At 42.0% G+C, this 15,054-nt stretch overlaps 1 protein-coding gene across 7 annotated transcripts; it reads left to right on the plus strand.

Annotated features, from left to right (window-relative positions):
* Positions 1-279: 279 nt before the first annotated feature.
* LOC112266948 (spartin) lies at positions 280-14,239 on the plus strand. Of its 7 annotated transcripts, XM_024444913.2 has the most exons (9): positions 4,991-5,143; positions 5,551-6,362; positions 6,888-7,085; positions 10,066-10,210; positions 10,325-10,519; positions 10,656-10,814; positions 11,143-11,233; positions 11,819-11,868; positions 12,392-12,580. In XM_024444913.2, exons 2-9 carry the CDS (start codon positions 5,553-5,555, stop codon positions 12,430-12,432), a joined length of 1,689 nt encoding a protein of 562 aa, XP_024300681.1. In that variant the 5' UTR covers positions 4,991-5,143; positions 5,551-5,552; the 3' UTR covers positions 12,433-12,580. The 7 variants fall into 7 exon arrangements, with proteins under 7 accessions (XP_024300680.1, XP_024300681.1, XP_024300677.1 ...); XM_024444912.2 differs by lacking the exons at positions 4,991-5,143; positions 11,819-11,868 and adding an exon at positions 280-411 and having other exon boundaries at positions 12,392-14,239; XM_024444909.2 differs by lacking the exon at positions 11,819-11,868 and having other exon boundaries at positions 12,392-14,239.
* The last annotated feature ends 815 nt before the right edge of the window (positions 14,240-15,054 follow it).

Raw genomic sequence — 15,054 nt, forward strand, 5'->3', positions numbered from 1 at the left:
TGAAAAAGGTGAAAGCCCTGCTGGATCTAAGTTTAACAGATTTGGTGGAAGCTGTGTTTAGTGTCACTACAGTTTTTGCAGACTGAAATCACCCACTGTGGCTCCAATGAGGACAAATGAACCCCTCTTGATATCCTGCAATGATTCTCTGGGCCTCTCTCTACTATCCTGCACTGGAACATGGGCTGGAACATGGGCTGACTTTTGGGGAGTCCACAGCTACATTCAAGAACACACACGTTGACAAACGTGTTCAGGCAGCACATAAGAGGCAAGCTACACCCGAGGAAAACTAAACTAATCCAACTGGCATTTGAGGGGGATCTTACAGGAATATTTCTGGAAGAATGGAATAATCGATTACTCAGGCCTATCCACAGAGCATCAAAGAAGCTGCAACCCGTTGAAAATGTAAGATTGAAAAAGTCTAGCTGGTTGGTTTGTATCAAACACATTTGAGAGTGCCCTGCAAGTTAGGTTCTGCATAATGGCACAGGATTTTATAAACTTCACTGTGGGAAATTATGTTTATATGTTTCAGATTTGTCTCCAGCGATTATAATGTCAAATATATATTGTCATTTACAATCCCCATATCCAGTTAGATTGAATCTTTATTTAACTATGAAAGTCAGTTAAGAACAATTTCTTATTTACAATGACGGCCTACCGGGAAACTGCGGGTTAACTGAATGAATGATTTTTTACCTTGTCAGCTTGGGAATTCGATCCAGCAACCTTTCGGTTAGGGGCCCAACGCTCTAACCACTAGGCTACCTCATTTATCTATCTCTTATCAATAGCTCGAACCAATAGCTCTTATTAAGTTATACATTACAGTGCATGGAGAAGGGTGTTACTTCTAACAGAAAAAATGTATGACTTGGAACCGCTAGATTCGCAAGACCTTATTCATGGTTTCCTTGCGCGTGAAGGTGGTGGAATTATTATGGAATAAAGTCAATGTCCGAATACAGTATATCTGTAGACACACCTCAGCCACACCTTCATTTATTCGATATCATGCTTAAATTCAAGGTCGGAATATGCATAGTGAGAAAAGTGCATTAAAAAGGGAATTATGTTCCATTTACGCCGGTTAACTCAGGGCGGGAATCGGGTACATGGTCAATAATAGTTTATATCCTAGGCCAATAGGCACAAATATTATAATTCTGATCATTCTTGCACATTAAAATATCAATCATGCATTCTCTGGATATGTTCGATGAAATAGCTTACTTTTTGACTACCATCTCAGTTGTCTTACTTGGCACTGGGAAAAAATTGTTTGGAGCCCTGCCGCTAATGTAAAGTAGCTGTCAGAAGTCAATGATAAATTGGCCCACATGGAAAACGAAAGGCATAGTAACTGTAAATTACTTGGTAATAAGAAATAATATTACTTCCATGACAGAATTAAAAAGCAATTTTGGACTGACCAATGGAGACATTTTCAAATTCATGCAACTTCGACCTGAAATCTATTGGAAATTAGAGCAATGTTAAGGGAATCCTATTTGAATCAGAAAAAGATACTCATATGATAGGTAAGCCATACAAACCCTTGCAGAGAGCCTCCCCAATTGACAGTCTCTTAAAAAAGTATATAAACTATTGGAACCAAGACTTAAAAATAACTGATATTGGCACAAGATGGAGGGAGTGTTGGAACCTAACTAATGAAATGAGTTACCGAAAAGTTATGCATAATCCAGTATAAACTAATGTATAGAATTGATTATACAAGAGACACAATTCAAACATGTGTTACAGCACAACTACATAGTCATGTCTTATGTGTACAGCTAACAACACTCATGTCTTAAGTATAAAACTAAGGCAGTTAACCCACTGTTTCTAGGCCGTCATTGAAAATAAGAATTTGTTCTTAACTGACTTGCCTTGTTAAATAAAATGTAGAATACCAAATTAGTGCACTAGGCTTTTATTACTTATGTATGAGCAGAGAAAAATACTCCTTAGCAGAGAGGGGAGCAAAATACCCCCCTAAAATATAATATTTTTGGGGGTGGAGGGGGCACACATACTTCCCGCAGCTATGCCCCTATCAGATTATGTTTTGCTTTCACTTTTTCAGGCTGGGGCAAAGGGGGAGAACTGTAGCCCTTGTCAGGCAAGCCCTCTTCTGGCTCATCGTGACTTACTTGATGACTTTGAACTGTTTGTCTCTCGTAGAAAATATGTTAACAGAGAAGATTACAAAACTGTTCCACCAGTTCAACTCTCGCTGTCTCCATATTTTATTTTGTTGATTAGCCAAACATGGTTGTTGGAGGCACATAACGAACAGAACAGCAAGCGTGTGGAGGTGGCTGGAGAAATTGGACGTGAAAATGGCGGAAGCCGATGATGAATTGAATTCTGAATCTAATAGGGGTAGAATCGAGGAGAATTGGAATATTGTCCAAAAGAAAGGAAAAGGGAGCAAAGTAGAGTACAGAGAAGAGAATGTCACTTCGTATCTTGTAGGAGTACGGTTTGTAAATGAGGAACAGCTGAACGAATTACCAATCTTGAGGAATCCATCTGAGATATCCAAACTGGTGTAGAGAGTGCTGGGAAGAGTGAAGGTTGTGATGATCACTAGAGGCGGGTTTGTTTAGATTTTTTGTGCTTCTGAGGAACAGAAAAAATGTGTGTTGCATCTCACCCGATTTGATAAGTTTGAAGTGTCGTGTGTGTCTCTTAGGAACAGGGCACATCTCAAGGGGGTTATATCTGGTGAGTTTATCTGTTATTTTGTTTGTTGATATGGTGTTTCTCCCTACTCAAGTGCAGTTAGGGTATATTAACTACATAGTCACAGCATTTATCCCAAGACCAATTGAGTTCGGATCATTGTAAAGGTTTTAGTCATTAGTCAGTGTTTCCCGAAAGGATAAGCCGAGATGTCCAAGTTGTGGAAATGATCATATTACACAGGAGCCCAACATTTTTTAAAGGTTAGGAAGGTGGACTTTTATAGTTATGGTAATTAATGGCACTGCCAAGGTGGAGAGAAGGTCCATGAAGATAGGAATCATAGTGATTGCGGCGGTTCATGGGGCTGAAAGATTTCTCAGTAAAGGAGTTATGCAATATTGGTACAAGCCGTACCACCCTCTCAAGTCCTAGAGCCGGATAAGGGAGATATGGAGAACTAAAAGGAGGAAGAAGTGGGAGTTTTGTTTGTTTTGGCAATGTACTCTTTTTAATAGGATGGATTAAATTATGTTTCACTATTACGTATGGATACAAATATACATACAGTGCCTTGCGAAAGTATTCGGCTCCCTTGAACTTTGCGACCTTTTGCCACATTTCAGGCTTCAAACATAAAGATATAAAACTGTATTTTTTTGTGAAGAATCAACAACAAGTGGGACACAATCATGAAGTGGAACGACCTTTATTGGATATTTCAAACTTTTTTAACAAATCAAAAACTGAAAAATTGGGCGTGCAAAATTATTCAGCCCCCGTAAGTTAATACTTTGTAGCGCCACCTTTTGCTGCGATTACAGCTGTAAATCGCTTGGGGTATGTCTCTATCAGTTTTGCACATCGAGAGACTGACATTTTTTCCCATTCCTCCTTGCAAAACAGCTCGAGCTCAGTGAGGTTGGATGGAGAGCATTTGTGAACAGCAGTTTTCAGTTCTTTCCACAGATTCTCGATTGGATTCAGGTCTGGACTTTGACTTGGCCATTCTAACACCTGGATATGTTTATTTTTGAACCATTCCATTGTAGATTTAGCTTTATGTTTTGGATCATTGTCTTGTTGGAAGACAAATCTCCGTCCCAGTCTCAGGTCTTTTGCAGACTCCATCAGGTTTTCTTCCAGAATGGTCCTGTATTTGGCTCCATCCATCTTCCCATCAATTTTAACCATCTTCCCTGTCCCTGCTGAAGAAAAGCAGGCCCAAACCATGATGCTGCCACCTCCATGTTTGACAGTGGGGATGGGGTGTTCAGGGTGATGAGCTGTGTTGCTTTTACGCCAAACATAACGTTTTGCATTGTTGCCAAAAAGTTCAATTTTGGTTTCATCTGACCAGAGCACCTTCTTCCACATGTTTGGTGTGTCTCCCAGGTGGCTTGTGGCAAACTTTAAACAACACTTTGTATGGATATCTTTAAGAAATGGCTTTCTTCTTGCCACTCTTCCATAAAGGCCAAATTTGTGCAATATACGACTGATTGTTGTCCTATGGACAGAGTCTCCCACCTCAGCTGTAGATCTCTGCAGTTCATCCAGAGTGATCATGGGCCTCTTGGCTGCATCTCTGATCAGTCTTCTCCTTGTATGAGCTGAAAGTTTAGAGGGACAGCCAGGTCTTGGTAGATTTGCAGTGGTCTGATACTCCTTCCATTTCAATATTATCGCTTGCACAGTGCTCCTTGGGATGTTTAAAGCTTGGGAAATCTTTTTGTATCCAAATCCGGCTTTAAACTTCTTCACAACAGTATCTCGGACCTGCCTGGTGTGTTCCTTGTTCTTCATGATGCTCTCTGCACTTTTAACGGACCTCTGAGACTATCACAGTGCAGGTGCATTTATATGAAGACTTAATTACACACAGGTGGATTGTATTTATCATCATTAGTCATTTAGGTCAACATTGGATCATTCAGAGATCCTCACTGAACTTCTGGAGAGAGTTTGCTGCACTGAAAGTAAAGGGGCTGAATAATTTTGCACGCCCAATTTTTCAGTTTTTGATTTGTTAAAAAAGTTTGAAATATCCAATAAATGTCGTTCCACTTCATGATTGTGTCCCACTTGTTGTTGATTCTTCACAAAAAAATACAGTTTTATATCTTTATGTTTGAAGCCTGAAATGTGGCAAAAGGTCGCAAAGTTCAAGGGGGCCGAATACTTTCGCAAGGCACTGTATGTATATATACATATATATATATATAGAGAAATGTTGGTTTCAAACTGTCCAGTTGGTGGCGACAATACACCTTTTTGGGTTGTTGTCCGCCATAAAACCCACAGAAGAAGAAGGAGGCGCATGACACTGACAGCCTCTTGTCAGCAAAGCTTGAAATCCAGCTCCAACAGCTAAAAAGACAGACGTCAGACATTGATCGCCTCATTCACTAGACAAGAGTTTGTCGTCTAACGTTAGTGGGTAATGTATCAGATTAGATGGCTTTTGATTGACAAAATGTCTCTAGTTTATGTTTGTTTTCATGGTAGCTAGCGACACACCAAGAGTAAAGTACACACAACTTACTAACTAATTTGCTTGCTTGCTATCCAAGCAGAGGAGCTAGATGTTATTGCCTGATATCTCATGAGACACAGTACTGTTTTTTCGTTACAAACCTAGCTAGGTAGTTATAGTAATGGTAATGTTTGCCTTTGCCTGCCAGCCTTGCTTATGCAAAAGTATCGTAACGAGCTATGCTAGCTAGCTAAATAGTTAACTGTTGTTAAGATTCTCAACTATTGCTTCCTTGAATTTAGCTATTGATAATTCATTAGTATCATTGAACCTTTGCCAGCTAGGTCAAAATGTATGTGTTTTCTTGACAGACATGGAGGAAGCCAATCAAGATGCCTTTGACAGAGCCAGGCTGCAGGTGATCAAAGACGGCTATGAGAAGGCATTTGAGTGCATCATCAGAGGCCTGACCGAGGATGAAGCTGGACACAAGGCCCAGGCCCTGGTCCAGTACACAAAGGGACGCCAGCACCTCCTCAGGGCCATCAGTGTGCCCTCACAGGGGCACGAGTGTGTGGGGTGCTCCTGGGAGTCAGCCCGCCAGATGCAGCACAAGATGCAGGAGACTCTGAACAACATCACCACTCGATTGGCAGTCCTAGAGACCAGCCCAGACCCTGAGCTCCCACCACCTCTAGATGCCTCTAATGGAGTCCCCGGGACAGCATCTAACTCTTACCTTTACCCCAAACTAGAGAAGGAGAAACCAGAGCAGCCATCTCCACCCAAGCTACTAATGACTAATTGCCAGGCTGGAGCTGTGGGAGGCATTGTGTCTCCCTCCCTGCCTCTTTCTCCCACTAGACAGCCTGTGGTGCCTGGCGATCTGCCCCCAGCCTACTCCTCCCAGGCGGCTGATGGCCACCTGACTATCTCCTACGGGACAGAATCTGGAGAAATGTCGCTGGTAGGAGAGGAGTTTTACAGCCACATATCCCCCTCTCCTCAGAGCCTGGGGGAGGATGGAGAGGAACTCTTCTTCCTGTCTCACGGGGTACAGATATTCTTTGTCACACCTGATGGCCAGGTCAGCGCTCCCTCCTACCCAGGGTACCTGCGGATGGTCAAGTTCACCAGCCAGCAGTCAGAGAGAGTGCCCAACCGCCCACCAGCCTTCCTGCAGGTAAGAGGGAGGGGTGATGAATTCTAGTCACTGTCTACGTGTTGCCTTTTACAATGACCTTAAAATAGTGTCAGCACTTATTGTATTCAGCATTTCAGTGTATGACTAAATCACAGGGTTCTTGGAATCTGTTTCCTTGACCTCTATCTGTTGTGCACTCTAACACAATTTCATCATCAATGGTTTGCTTTGCCTCAGCTCATAAACTCCCTCTTGCCATACAGATGTATGTGTGTGTGTTGTTTAGAATAGGGTTGGGCTCCTGTGTGTGTGGGATAGGCTATCAGAAGCACTGTAGCCAGATAATGATCTGTGTCCTGCATCATGTGATTAGTGACTCAGTGGCCCTAATCCCAGGCAGGAGTTCGCTATGATGTCATGGTGGGAAAACCCCAGTGGCCATCGGGTCAGGTTCAGAGATCTGTGTTACAGCAGAGAGACAGACAGTCGTTCCATATAAACTCCCTATACTGTCCTGTGTGATTGGCTGTACTGTTGATGGGTTATACTGTTCATGTATTCCAGGTGTGTGATTGGCTGTACCCACTGATGGCCACTGACTCCCCTGTCCTGCTGTGTAACACAGGGGTGTTCATGTTCCCGGACATGATGGAGTCTGCCGCGGGATCCTACGTGGGCGTTGTGCTGTCCTCTGAACTGCCTGTTGAAGACAGACAACTGTTCCAGGACATGCTGTCCCAGATGACAGACCTCAGGGTGCAGGTGAGCTGCTGAGGCTGTGTCTCAAATGTCACTCTATTCCCTATATAGTGCACTACATTTGACCAGGGCCCATAGGGTCCTGCTCTCTGACTTGCCCATATGAAGGTGTCTAGGGGTCGGCTGAATGGCCCGAGGAATGGTAATAGAATAATAAACGCATCTCTCTGGCATATGTTTTTGTCAATTCCAGGCGTATTTGAGTCATTGAAAGATGTTAAAGGTACCAAAGAAATGCCAAACCACCACACCATGACACGTGTCCTTGTGCAGAAGGTTATGGACCCTGGATGAAAAGAATGACAGGGTTGCCTACATCCATTCTTAATCAGCAGTTCAGATTCAGGAAGAGTGACAGTTTCCAAGTGTTGTTCTTTGTTTTCTTATATCCCTGCCAATGATCCCAGTGGAATGTAAGATTAAAATGAGGGATTTGGCCCAAAATGGAACACTATTTCCTTCATAGTGTCCTACCGTTGACCAGAGCCTGGTCAAAATAGTGCACAACATACAGAATAGTGTACCATTTAGTATGGTGGTAGATTAACATAAGCTATTCTGCTCTCTCTAGCCTCAATAATGACTCTGATTGGTCGAGATTTCTGGTGTTATTCCAGAACTACTGATGATGTAAATGCTGCTCTATTCTGATGTGAAAATGTCTGCTTGCTGCTGTAAGGCGCTCTACTTCACCTGCTGGTCTTGGGCCAGAACTCTATGGAACCTGGTCCCAAGTAGTGCTCTATGTAGGATAGAGGTCGACCGATTATGATTTTTCAACGCCAATACCGATTATTGGACAATTTTTTTTAAATATATTTTTTTATTTATAAAATATAAGAACACCCATCCAAAAGCCCATAATATGTATTTTAAGTTAAAATAAACTTAATATAATACATATTATGGGCTTTTGGATGGGTGTTCTTAAGGTGATTCCACAGGTTGGTGGTATTTTTTGATTTAGACGTTGCTGACCCCATGCTATCTTTATCACAAATAAGACACCTTGCTTTCCCTGGTGCCAATTCCATGTAATCGTCCCACACTGGTGCTCTGCTTTTCTCTGCCATCTGTAAAACACACACACAGCTCTGAAGTGACAATGATACTGAAGAGTCTGCTTAGGAGACAAATACTCTCAACTGTTTGAATAAAATTAGAGTAAGTTACCTGTGATGAATGTTGAAAACAACTGTAATTTCTATATGCAGGAAATCCTATTTTAATAATGGACATGGTAAGAATTGACTACCAAAGTGCGAGTCATAATTCCCATGACATCTTCTAGCAAAATCTGAAAAGTGGTTCCTTCATTCATTTATTCCATAGGATATTTTTTAGATTCACTTAAAATAAGGTCTGTGTTTCGTGTAGGCTTACACCACCGTGCCAATTTTATAACTGTAGATATCCATAGGACAAGGTAACTCTGATCAATATTGGCTAAATATAAGCAAAGATTTTTAAAAATGTAGAGTGGATTTATGAAAATATGTTGACAAATGCTACCTTATCCTAGTGAGATTTACACGGATATCAAAACGCCGAGGCGGTTTAAGCACGAAACACAGACCTTATTTGAAGTAGATCAAGACATTCTCTATGGAAGACATGAACGGTAAAATAACGAAGGAACCCCTTTCAAGTTCAGCCTCAAGTTATTACAGGAATTATCACGCGTCGACTATTTCTCTCTTAACCATATGCCTTTGACTATTAACCTGCTGACCTGGATTTCTTTTAGCTAAATATGCAGGTTTAAAAAATATATACTTGTGTATTGATTTTAAGAAAGGCATTGATGTTTATGGTTAAGTACACATTGGAGCAACGACAGTCGTTGATTGTTTGTTTTTTATAAGATAAGTTTAATGCTAGCTAGCAACTTACCTTGGCTTACTGTATTCGCGTAACAGGCACTCTCCTCGTGGAGTGCAATGTAATCAGGTGGTTAGAGCGTTGGACTAGTTAACTGTAAGGTTGCAAGATTGGTTCCCCCGAGCCGACAAGGTAAAAATCTGTCGTTCTGCCCCTGAACGAGGCAGAACGTTTCTAGGCCGTCATTGAAAATAATAATGTGATCTTAACTGACTTGCCAAGTTAAATAAAGGTGTAAAAAAAAAAAGCGTTGCCCAAAAATTCCGATTGTTGTGAACTTGAAATCGGCCATTCCGATTAATCGGTCGACCTCAAATGTAGGACATAGGGTGCCGTTTGGCATACAACACTAAATGCTCTACTGCACTGCTTGCTCCCTGAATACACCTCAGCAGTTAGGAAATTTAGAACAACAGGCAGATGAAGTGCATTAATGTGTGCTAATGCTCTTATCTGGCTAGAACACAACACAGCCTCTGTAGTCATTACAGTAATGGAGTCAGACTGTGGTTTTTGTCTCCGAGCAACAGTATTCAGCCAGGCTCTGACTGAGGGCATGTTGTTGATAAACTACCTGTCACATGGACAGCTGCTTCTGGAATGGAATCCAATAAGCAAATAGGCTTTTCATGATCACATATTTAATATATGTACATTTAGGAGGTTGTGTCTTGTCGAGAATAGCAATGATGGTGTTAGAACATTACCCCTCTGTCTGTTTTCCTCAAGCAAGGGGACATCTGAAATGTGTCTGGTGACTATGTCTTTGTTTAGAGGAGAATGAGACGACGTGATCAGGATGGGGATAGAGGGAGAGGAGGCACCCTAGGGTAGCAGGAGGCTACTATTAGGGGGTTACTAGGTGGTTACTAGGAGAGTTAGGGTAAGGCACTTGAGGTTACCAGGAGGTTACTATGAGGCAGGGTCTGCTAGGCTAACCAGTCCTGTAACAGCGGTAAGTTACAGAAAACGGAGAGGACCGTGACAACGAAGCAGAGTTAATCAAACTTTGTTCTTCTGCCAATGCTGTACGAATGCACCAGCAGGTGTCATGAAACCACTGTTGCAAAACACCATATTAATACAAGTCCTGCTGCTGCAGGCTCCAAATGAGGCAGCAGACAGCATCAACCTGGGCCAGAAGGTGTCCCTCGCTCCCCTCGAGGAAGAAGAGGACCCAGCAGCAGGAGAGGAAGAGAAGAACCTGCCAGAGTGGAGTGAGAAGGTGGCCAGTGGCATCCTCACAGGTCAGACCCAGGGCCCTAACCCCTACAACCCTAACCCGAGGCTGTAGGGGTTAGGGTTAAAGTTGTATACTGTGTATCACTCACTCACACCTACTGTGTTTTTTTTCCATCCAGGGGCATCGTTGCTGAGCTGGGGCCTGGTGAAGGGGGCTGAGTTCACTGGCACAGCCATCCACAAGGGGGCCTCGAAACTGCGGGAGCACATCACCCCCGAGGACAAGCCAGCCCATGTCAGCCCCTCCGTCTCCAAGGGATTGCATGTAGCCAAACAGGCCACCGGGGGCGCTGTCCGCGTCAGCCAGTTCCTGGGTGAGAAGTGTGTCTGACTGATTGCTTCAGGTGTTGGAAGGAGTTGACTGTCTGATTGGATGTGGATGGGTGTATCGTGTGTGCTGTTGTGTTAATAGTGGATGTTGTATTATGACGGGGTGTGTGTTGTTTGTAGTGGACGGTGTGTGTATGGTGGCAGGGTGTGTGGGTAAGGAGCTGGCTCCCCATGTGAAGAAACATGGAAGCAAGTTGGTCCCAGAGTCCATGAAGAAAGACAAAGATGGACGATCCAACATCGATGGAGCCATGGTGGTGGCTGCCAGCGGAGTTCAAGGTACACATAGTCACTGTTGTGGTTGTTATAGTCACTAGGCTAGTGATTGTATCAGACAAGAAAAAAGACACAAATGTTGGCCGTGCGCAGTAGATCACCTGCTGGCTGTCAACAAACGGAGATTCAATGTAGAATGTAGAATCTACGAGAAATGAATAGATAATGACTGCCGATGTTTGGTGGTCAGAGGCGATGGGACGGCCACCTGCTACGCATGGCCGACGTTCGTATCGGTCTGCCTTATCCTTAAGGATGGTTCACATGGATGATGTACCCCCTATTCTACCAAGTGTGGTCATTGTCGTGGTTCCTGTGTTTCTACCTGAAGGCTTCGCTACCATGTGGACTGGCTTGGAAGTAGCAGCAAAGAACATCACCGTCTCTGTTGCCTCCGAAACCGTCAACACTGTCAAGCATAAGTAGGTCTTTCTCTGTACACTTCAACCAATGTGTGTTGTCTGTGCTCTTCTCAATCAACATGGGTGCATCTCAAATGGCACCCGATGAGCCTATGGGCCCTGGTCAAAAGTAGTGCACTATATAGGGAATAGGGTACCATTTGAGATGCAATCATGTCAAAATAAATAAATATGTTGTATTGTCACACACCGGATAGGTGCAGTGAAATGTGTTATTTTTACACGGTCAGCCATAGTAGTACGGCACCCCTGGAGTAAATTAGGGTTAAGTGCCTTGCTCAAGGACATGTCGACAGAATTTTTCACCTTCTCAGGTTGGGCATTCGAACCAGCAACCTTTCGGTTACTGGCCCAACGCTCTAACCACTAGGCTACCTGCCGAATGTATTCTGTGCTTGGTTCATTCACCATGTGTGATTGGTAGTACTACTTGCTTGACTGTTTACATTTGCTCCTGTCCACCCAGCTCTGATGTGTATGTCTGTTACTTTGCTTTCTAGACCAGGTTTTGCTAAACACTCGTGTTTTATAAGCAAAAACAAGCAAGCACTTACTGTACATTTCCCTCTTCCACTTATTTTTCAGATTTAGGGGTCTACAAAACATCTTAGACCCACCTAATGACAAGAAGACATGTATTTTCTCTTGAATGAACCCTCCTTAATAGTAACGAGCAGCATGGCCATAGCCTCTGTTTCTGGATGGTCTGAATGTACAGCTGTTAGCTTCACCTCTACTCTCTAAACAGTCTACTCTTCTATCCTACTGGGCTATGCACCTGTAATTCATCATGAAGCTTACTCTGGTTTCTCTGGTTTCTAACTAACCAATTCTTTTTCCTGACTTCATTGAAAACAATATAACTATTCCTAATGCATAATCATCGTATGAATTGATGCACTTATTGCATTTATGTGTGTTATGTGCAATCACCAGCCCCACAATATAATCAGTTGTATATTTACAGATTACCGACTAGTCAGACAACTTGAATAATTCTGTTGAATTCATGCTCTGCATTGGTGGGGGCTTTATTCCTACTTGCATGTTGTTGCTGTCCTTTCTTTTCCCTATAATTGCCCTCACCCACCCCCCCCTGTGTCACACCTTCAGCCTTCCCCCTCTCACTAGTTGGTTGTGTGTGTGATTGATTATAAGGTATGGGGTGGCAGCCGGCCAGGCCACAGACCATGCTGTGAACTCAGCCATTAACATGGGCGTCACCGCCTTCAACATTGACAACCTGGGCATCAAAGCTGCGGTGAAGAAGACTGGCAAACAGACGGCTGTGGCCATTCTGCAGGACTACCAGCTACAGGACCCTAACACTAACCAGAAACAAGTGGAGAAACGGGACAAATAGGCCACATCCAGGAATACGTTTTATGTCCCAAATGGCACCCTATTCCCTAAATAGTCACTACTTTGGACCATAGCAAAATATAGATAATAGGGTGTGTTTTAGGACACAGTCAACCCCTAGCCCCATGACACTTACCCCAGTCCTACCCACAGAGCACTGGTGTAGATATGAGAGGACTGGATAGGTGTGAGCAAAACGGCAAAAATTCTACTTGCCTAGTCTGTCATAGGGAAAGGCTGAGGTACTACCATATTGATTAAACGTGTCCGTTTTCTTTCAGATGATACCCTAGTGCCTAGAGGGTAGAGGCTAGGACTTGCGTCCCAAATGGCACCCTATTCCCAATGTATAGTGCACAAAGGGAATGAGGTGCTATTTGGGATGCACCCATGTCCTCCTCTCTTTCCTTTAGAGCCTTAATTAACACCATTTGTATTCTTCTATAAAGAAATCTATACATTATTTACAATAAATATTTTATATTTACATACTAGTTGACTAATAACCTATAGATATATTACCAGGGTTTGATACAACTGTTAAGCACTTCAATCTTTATAATGAATGGTATGACATTATGTCATTAATATAATAACTAAGAGGAACATTGTATGTAGGTAGGCTGATGTATTATTGCTAAATGATTTGTCTGCAAGACTGGAATAGAATGAGTCACGTATGTGATACAAATATAAACTGATAACAGGATTCTTTTTTTTTACATTTCAAGATTACTGCTGTTGACCTATTGTAGTAATACTGTAGTAACAGTAGTAGTATTACTGCAGTAGTACTGTAGCCAGCAGCAGCATGCTAACTATGTGCTATAAGAATATAATGTTTGGGTTCATTTTAATCAATGAAATAATGTTAATGTGTGAAACAAGATGTATCCAAGCATGCACAGGAATACGTGTAGTTTGTATAGCTGTTGAGGGTACTGGATAAGATTGAACAAGGTATACTCTTGTCATATGACTTTGTAATGCAGAGGAAAGAATCAATCCAAACGTAGAAGCAGTGGAGTGTTGAACTGGTTTGAGAATGATCCTTGGCTTGCTTCGTATGCCTTAACCAGTTACTACATGCTCTATGCTACTCTAACCAAACAAGGCCACGCTACTTTCATCTTGTTTGTACTTGTTAAAGCTGTGATATTAATTTTCTATGAAAGTACACTTTTTTTCACGTGATGTAAAGAAAGAGATATTTTTTTTTTAAACTATGACTCCTGGAAGAAATGATTATGGCAAAATTACAGCTATAAATACATCAACTGTTTTGGCACAATCTGTACTTATGTGGGACGTTTTGGAGTGTGTGTTTAAGATTAGTGTCGCTGTACATGTTATGTTCTCAACATACTGTATTTAACTTGTAATGCTGTCTACCATTCATGATTGACCTTGAGCTGATGTTGATTCAATATGAATTGTCTTCAGTAATATTTCCCCTTAAGGGTTAAGTGAAGGCAGACTGTCTTTCTGGTGTGAATTTGAAATATCATGCAGGCATTGAATACACACCAGCATTCATTTCAAAATAATGGCTCTGTGCTTCTGTGGCCCCATGTGATCAAATAGTCACACGGTCCGATGATAAACCAAATATCTGATATGTAATAAAAAGCTATTGAAGAATGAGTTGTATATCATTAGTTTCCTTGTTTTGGATAGAGCATGTCATATGTCTGTCTGTCTACTACAGAATGGAGCATTTTTCACGCAAACGCCACTCACATTACCTGGCAATCAAATCAAGGTAGTGAAATAGGATCATTTTCAAATGTTTTGCAGCACGTTATCCAAGTGATTTATCCTGAATGCAAAGGAGCTCATTCCAATTAGTTGGATCATGTTCAATCCATGTAAGTTTTCTTTAAATTGTTTATGCAATTTCAAATGGAAGCATGTTTGTTTTATTAACAAGGATTAATGAGTAGAAAGCCGAGGCCACCATTATTATTAGGCTGCATTACTCCTCAATCACAATACCATATCACTGTACTATTATTTGAAGTTTAAGACCTAGTATATTTTGTTCATGATTGACATTTGAGTTGTGTGTTCTTGTCCATTTGTGATCAAGACAGACATGGCTAGCTACAGTGAGTTGGAGCGCTGAAAGCCACCCTGTATCTTCTGATGGGTTCTTGATAAAGAGCAGAGTGAATTTCCTTCTGCTCAAAATGAAATGATAGGCTACGTACGTCACACACCATCGGTCCATCACTGAGAAGGTTGAGAAGATCCATAGATGCTGTAATCTCATATTTGAGCTTCTCACTGAAACATACAAGTCAGAATTCATTCTTCAAATGAGACGGAGTTTGATATTTTTTGATTCACAGAATTTAAAGGCCCAGTGCAGTCAAAAATATAAATGCAACATGTAAAGTGTTGGTCCCATGTTTCATGAGCTGAAATAAAAGATCCCAGCATTTTTCTACACTCACAAA

Source organism: Oncorhynchus tshawytscha, linkage group LG14, assembly GCF_018296145.1.
Source record: "Oncorhynchus tshawytscha isolate Ot180627B linkage group LG14, Otsh_v2.0, whole genome shotgun sequence".
In the NCBI taxonomy this organism is placed as follows: domain Eukaryota; kingdom Metazoa; phylum Chordata; class Actinopteri; order Salmoniformes; family Salmonidae; genus Oncorhynchus; species Oncorhynchus tshawytscha.

What these genes read in the sequence shown, in the direction of transcription:
- LOC112266948 (XM_024444912.2), top strand. Translation starts at nt 5,553, where the DNA reads ATGGAGGAAGCCAATCAAGATGCCTTTGACAGAGCCAGGCTGCAGGTG. An exon ending in TGACAGACCTCAGGGTGCAG is followed by an intron (nt 7,086 to 10,065) that starts GTGAGCTGCTGA and finishes CTGCTGCTGCAG; the next exon opens with GCTCCAAATGAGGCAGCAGA. An exon ending in CCGCGTCAGCCAGTTCCTGG is followed by an intron (nt 10,520 to 10,655) that starts GTGAGAAGTGTG and finishes TGTTGTTTGTAG; the next exon opens with TGGACGGTGTGTGTATGGTG.